Source organism: Palaemon carinicauda, chromosome 14 (assembly GCF_036898095.1).
Source record: "Palaemon carinicauda isolate YSFRI2023 chromosome 14, ASM3689809v2, whole genome shotgun sequence".
In the NCBI taxonomy this organism is placed as follows: Eukaryota; Metazoa; Arthropoda; class Malacostraca; order Decapoda; family Palaemonidae; genus Palaemon; species Palaemon carinicauda.
Window position 1 is genome coordinate 7701089 of NC_090738.1, and position 7500 is coordinate 7708588.

The 7500-nt window shown below is 33.9% G+C and overlaps 1 protein-coding gene across 1 annotated transcript in view; it reads right to left on the minus strand.

Moving 5' to 3' along the window:
- LOC137653091 (alpha-(1,3)-fucosyltransferase C-like) overlaps positions 1-7500 on the minus strand; it is a 16309-nt gene that overhangs the window by 1291 nt on the left and 7518 nt on the right. Inside the window, exons 5-8 of the mRNA XM_068386482.1 lie at positions 6255-6383; positions 5637-5793; positions 4634-4782; positions 3297-3455 (exon numbers count right to left, since the gene is read on the minus strand). Coding sequence (XP_068242583.1) covers positions 3297-3455; positions 4634-4782; positions 5637-5793; positions 6255-6383 — 594 coding nt within the window. The remainder of the gene's footprint in view (positions 1-3296; positions 3456-4633; positions 4783-5636; positions 5794-6254; positions 6384-7500) is intronic.

Below are 7500 nucleotides of genomic sequence, written 5' to 3' on the forward strand. Positions count from 1 at the left end.
ACTGTGTTATGACCATATATAACAGGGCAAGGAAAAAGTGAATATGACACCATGTGTAGGAGGATGGAGAAGACTATAATGGTTAAAGACCGATCTCCTTGGTTTGATGGGGGGAGGGGGGACTTTAGAGAAAAAGAGGAAAAAAGACGTAATGAAAAAGAGTACAGTCGGTTAGAAACTGAAAGTACATAGGTAGAATACAAAACTGCAACGTGCCAATATAATTACCTACTAAGAAGAAAAAATGAATAAGGCCTACTAAAGATAGTAGGTTGGCTTAGCCACCAACCACCCGTTGTGATACTTCCGCAAGAGAGTTATTGGGTCCCTTAACTGGACAGACAATATTACATTTGACCGTTCTCTCTGGTTACGGCTCATTTTCCTTTGTCTACACATACACTAAATAGTCTGCCTATTCTATCCACATTCTTCTTTGTCTTCATACACCTAACAGCACTGAGATTATCAAACAATTATTCGTTCAAGGGGTTAACTACTGCACTGTAGGTGTTTAGTGGCTACTTTCCTCTTGGTAAGGGTAAAAGAGACTCTTTAGCTGTGGCAAGCGGCTCTTCTAGGAGAGGAACACTCCAAAATCAAACCATTATTATCTAGTCTTGGGTAGTGAAATAGCTTCTGTACCATGGTCTTCCACTGTGTTGGGGAAGAGTTCTCTTGTTTAAGGGTACACTCGGGTACGCTATTCTATCTCATTTCTCTTCCTCTTGTTATTTTCAAGTTTTTATTGTTTATATGTGAAAAATTTATTTTAATGTTGTTGTTCTTAAACTTCTCTTGTATATTTTTTATTCCTTCCTCGCTTAGCTATTTTCCCTGTTGAGGCCGTTGAGCTTAAAGCATCCTGCTTTTCCAGCTAGGGTTGTAGCTTAGCAAGTAATAATAATAATAATAATAATAATAATAATAATAATAATAATAATAATAATAATAATAATAATAATAATAATAATAATAATATTAATTTTGTAGTATTTTTCAAAAACAAAATAGAAAATATAACTAGCCCATTTACAAATATTCAACATCAGATTATTGTACACAGAATAAAATTAACGAGATTCACAAACTGCGATTGATCCAATGTCAACATCTAAAATAACTAAACTTTTCTGATCTAGCTGATATAGTTACGAGAATACCAAATACAAGCATATATGAGTGTAAGTTTCCAAAATCTGATAAAATGCCTATAGTCACACAGGTTCTGAAAAGTGCTGTAGATTTTCAGGAATTAACTTCATATAGACGTATTTCGAATCTATCATTAATTTCAAAAGTGATAGAATACGTAATTCTTGAACAACTTATTATTCACTTAGAAGACATAGAAGCTTACAGAAAATTATATTCTACGGTTGTAAATAATATGCTGGAAATGATCGATGAAAACAAATGTGATATTCTAATATTGCTTAATCTTAGTGCTGCTTTTGATACAGTTGTGCATGAAATGCTATTAAATGATCTACGGTCCATCGGTACTGAAAGATCGAAATTTTGAATACCTAAAAGACTACTTGGTTGACAGAAATTATTTTGTGCAAACTGGAAACTCTAATTCATCATATGAGCCATTAAACAAAGGAGTACCTCAGGGAAGTGTACTGGACACACTCTTATTCTGTATCTATACCATTGATCTGTTAAAAATACTACAAGGGCATGGAGTGAAGTTTAAACTATTTGCAGATGGTACACAATTTTACATTTCCATAAATGATATAGACGACACTACTGAAACTCTAAGCCAAATTCTTGCCAGCGTTATGGAATGGATGACAATCAAACAACTAAAATTAAATGAAAATGAAACTGAGGGGAAAAACAGCCCAAGAAACTTGTTTGATATTCAAATAAACATCAATAATAATTCTTCTCCGATATTTAGTGAAGTTCACGATCTAGTAGTAGGCCCTATCTCTTGACTTTAACGTGTCTTTCAATGCCCAAATAAATAATGTAGTAAAACCTGCTGGCTACCATCTGAGAATAATTGGTTTTATAAAGAAGTAGGTTACCTGGATGAATATTCTGTAAAGCAATTTGTGATAAACTGTTAATACCAGGATTGACTACTGTAACTTCATTTACTATAATTTACAAAAAGTGCGATTTTGGAAATTACAAAATATAATAAACAGAGAAGCAAGACTGATAACGGATCATTCCTACACTAATTGATTTACACTGGTTGCCTATCAAAGCAAGAACTGAGTTTAAAATATGTGTAGCCTAATAACCCCTCAAGTTATCAGAACCGGGCGTTCAAAATGTCTTAGATAATTTCTACATATTTTTCAGCTAACAACTCGTGTTGACACAAGTATAGTTTTAGATGGTTTCAAATTATTGGACCCTAGATGTATGTCAACTGTAGGCTTAAGTGCCTTTAGATATGCAGCCCCGAAACTATACAATACGCTTCAATTAGATATCCAAAAAACTGAAGATATTATGGCTTTCAAGGGGGAGCTGAAGACTTTCTTGTTCTCTGCGTACTTCGAGAGTGTGGATTTGACAATAGCCGAGCAATATGCGGAGTGAAATGCCGAAACCCTTGGAATCCACATGACCAAGTGACTGTGAAGGTCCTGTAGAGAATATAGTTACCCTGTTGAATAGGACCAGAAAAGCGTCCCTTAAAGTTAGGTAAAGCAAAGATAGGTAGGCGTATTGGTCGAAGGGAGGAGGGTACCATTTATAACTTTCTTATGTCAGGCCTTTTTTCCTAGTTTATGTGTTCAAAGTTGAGTTATTTCACCGTATTTACCTATCTATCTATCGATATATATATATATATATATATATATATATATATATATATATATGTATATATATATATATATATATATATATATATATATATATATATATATGTGTGTGTGTGTGTGTGTGTGTGTGTGTAGCTCATCTCTTAAGAAAGATAATAAGTCATTTTGAAAAATTACATGGCAATAATTTTGTCTCTTACCCAGTACAATAATACCCCATTAAAATATTCCTGTAAAGAAAGGGAAAAAGTATCTGCATTAAAAATTAATGTTCATCTTCATCTACAGGGAGAGCAGTAGTTTTTATCATGTGAAAGTATAAAAATAACAGACTGAAAATAAGAAAAAAAACTGAAATTCTTCTTGTAGGCTATATTTTTCCAAGCTTTTTATACTCTCACATCTTCCAAGAGACGAGTGCTATCGCTTAATTTTTTCTTTTCTCTTTCTTGTTTTTATCATACACAGGCTTGGACAAGACAAAAGAACAGACAGACTTACCGAAAATAATCGTTGTAGGCGGTATTATTGCCGGCTAAGTATTTCAGGTACTCCGCCAGCGATTCGACGTCTGGAAATTTTAGTGCGTTGATGAACGAACCAGGAGGAGCTATTTTATCGTAATCGGCGAGGCCATAAACAACTGGGATGATGTTGTATCTGACGCAAAGTAAAGAAAAAAAATCTTTGTGAAGTATTAGATTTATAAAATCTAGTCTAAAGGTCTGGTGAGGTAATTTGAGGAAGTAGACTAAAGCTTGAGAGAACAAAGATGAGAATGCTGAGGTGGATAATGGGAATATCACTGCTTGAAAGATTTGGAAATTATGAAATAAGAAGAAAGTCAGGTATATAGTAAGGATTACTGATGTGATAGGTGTGTCACGACTGAGTGGTGTGGGTACGTGTTGAGGATGAATGGTGGGGAGGGAAGGAGCCAGGAGGGCTTGGGAGGAACCTGTTAAGGGGAGATGACCGAGAGGGAGGCAGAGAATGAGATGGCAAGATAAGGTGAAGGATGATATGAAGAGAGTGGTTTAGTGAAAAAGGATGCCCTTTGTAGAAGGCATTGGAGAGAGTGCATCAAACAACCGACCTCTTAATGTAGGGATAACGGTGGAAAAGAAGGCAGATAAGAATCACATTGAAATGTTAAATGTAATTAAAAGAATCATTTTATCAAATATTATGTTCTAACACAAAAATACATGGACGAAAGGGCATTCTGAATTTCTGTTTCTTTGACAAGCCCAATTATCCTCTTAAAATGTTTCTATCTACACCACACCCCGCTTTCTTTATTAGTGCCTTAAACTAGCCGGAATAAGAATGCTTTATATTTCTTCAATGTGGTCTGTTAAATAAGCATCAATGGCCAACAAAAGTTTAAAGCTTTAAAGGTCGCTCACGAGTGGAAGAAACATGGGACAGTGCCCGACCATATATACATACAATCAGCATCCATACTCCTCTTCACCTAAAATAGGACCAGGGAGAGCAAAGCAATGCCTACCGATGACACAGCAGACGGGGCTATATTCTCGCACAAACCCTAATAAGTTCATTGGGTTTGAGCAGGGCTCGAACTTCCTTCCAACAGACTGAGAGACTGGGACGTTTCTAATAGGCTAACATAATTCATAATATCAACAATCATCTCTATTTCTGATATCATCCCTATCCTGACCATCTCTTGTTAATTGTACCATCGCAATTTTTCAGACCTCAAGCTCTGCTAACCGGTGATCAATCATCATCGTGCTTGAATTCCCAATCAACAGAATGCCTGTCAAGTATGTTATTATTAGGCTACTATCCAGTATCAGGACGTAACTTACTTCAGAATGTTGAAGAGTTTCTCTGTGACGTAATCCTTGCAAACAGAGTTCTCGAATGAGAGGTAGAACTTGTAATTGTTTTCGAGATGTTTGTAGCATCGGTCAGAGTGAGGACATTTCTTTGGGCCACATTTTCCGAAAATGTCGATCTGTTTGGATTGATAGGTTTTAGGCAAAGATTTTGACTATACAATATGTCATATTTACAATGGAATATTATAGGCATTTATCTTACATTTTATCGTACTGTATGATATTGTTAAGCACGGAACAACATATTTCATTGGTATTTAATTGTGAATTATTCATGGCCACATATCTATAAGACATGATGTCCTGTACATACATGCTGGTATATATATATATATATATATATATATATATATATATATATATATATATATATATATATATATATATATATATATATATATATAAATAAACTTCCTGATCCGCTGTCAAAGTTACAAGTACTCCCTTAGTTGCAGAATTTATGAGTGTATACAATCATGTACACACACACACACACACACACACACATATATATATATATATATATATATATATATATATATATATATATATATATATATATATATATTATTACTAGCTAAGCTACAGCCCTAGTTGGAAAAGCAAGATGCTATAAGCCCAAGGGCTCCGACAGGATATTCGTTTCGGAGGTTAGAACTCCATTGATACCTCTGAGGTAAAAGTTCTCTGGTATATCACCGCTGAAATGAGGAACTTCCATCAGGACGACATGGCTGTCTCACTCAAAAATAGATTTTTCCTATGTCAATATATATATATATATATATATATATATATATATATATATATATATATATATATATACATATATATATATATATATATATATATATATATATGTATATATATATATATATATATATATATATATATATATATATATATATATATGTGTGTGTGTGTGTGTGTGTGTGTGTGTGTATGTGTGTGCGTGTGTATGCAAGCATACTTGAAAGTGTTTTTGAAGAGCTTTTACAAATTTCTCTCTTCTCGAGTGAGCGTGGCAGTTCGAAACAAACCAAGCGGCCATTTTTGTTTTCCCAGCTGCATAATTTTCTCTTCTGGAGGTAAAATTTTGCATTTCAGCTGCATATACTCTTCCATACCTGTTGTAAGAAAGAAAAGAAAATATGATTAACTGCAGCTGTGAAAGCAAAAAAAAATTTTGACTTTTGTAGTTTCTGTGCTAATGGCCCTGTCTTATGAAAGTTTGTTTTGTTTAATGAGTTGGTAGAGCAAAGTTCTCCGCCCGAGGCCTTAATAAAGTGAATGAGAAATATGAATGAGATACGCAGTAGGAAAGAAAATGTCGTTCTAATTAGCTCAGGGAATTTGTACATGCAGTAGAATATTTCACATAGATTAGTCATCAGACAGACTCCTTTCATCGAGTAATGAATTAATTCCTGCTTTTACATTTATTGTTCATAAAGCACTATCTTATGCCAGTTTGAATACGAAGAGGAAATTGCAATATTCGTCACATCATACGACAAGCAAGGGCAGGGCCATTTAAACTTAGCTGAAGGGACAGATAATTCCAAAATATTAACGTCTATTAACTTACGTGTATACAATGTCAGAATCTCTTCTGTAAGTCATTGTCCAATTGAAGACACCATTATAGATTCTGATGTCCTGGTAGATGTACGATGATGATTCTACTTCTTCGAAAATCCAACGCTGGTGGTCATACCTTTTGAGACGAAGAATGGAAAATTAAAAGTGACTAGAAACTGCAAATTAATAAAAATCTAATTTTTATTCTAATTGATATTATTCACGCAGATAAGTGAAATAAAGGAACTGATAAACGGGTATCAAAATTTATTTCTAAGAAGCAAACTAGATCTTAATTCGGTGTGGGATTATTATCAACACTGGAGGGAACCCAAGACTCAAAATCTGGCAGAAAGCTGACAATTGTCCCTTTTCTCAGTTACCAGTTACACCAATCATATATATATATATATATATATATATATATATATATATATATATATATATATATATATATTTATTTATTTATTTACTGGGAAAGAGAGAAAGACGAAAAAATCATTTTGTGAATTATGCTGCTGCATAGTATATGAAAGAGCAAGTTGATGAATACAATGATGGAAAGAAGAGTGGGTAGATTTCTTACCGTCCTGTATCTATTGAAAATCCTTGGCCATATCACTTCGAGCTTCTTTTTCCATAGGAAGTCGAGGTGCACTAATGGCAAAATACCCTTCCATAGGCAAGCTTTATAAACTTTTCTGAAGCCCACCAAAAGTTGAAATAGATTTGAGTTGTAGAGGAAAGTCTAAAAGGGTGGCTTAAAATGTACTTATCTAAGACACGAGAGTTGAGTAAGAAGGAAGTGCAAAGAGCATACATTATATTGAGAAAATCGGATAGGGTTAAATCGATAGAGAAATTAAAGGATGTGGAGTTGTTTAATTTTCATGACGGGATGAAGGGAACAGCGGGGAGTGTTTGTGGGAAGATGGAATGAGAATAGTAAGCGGTGAGACTATTGAAGAGAAGTACAAGTATAGGCATACAAGAGGATATATAAGATGATCAAGAATAAAGTAATAAAGAAAAAAATGAACATCATAAAAAGGTTAAGGAAGAAGGTGAACCAGAACTTAATTAGAATGAAAAGTTACTTTATGGGGAAGTAATTGTAGAGAGAAGGGGGCTCGGGTTTTTTCAACATTTACCACTAAAATTAAAATATTTTCTATTTGTTTTCCTTTCAACATACTTATACCTCTACAGATTTAAAATCATGATACATTAGGTTACTGAATGAATAGATTTTA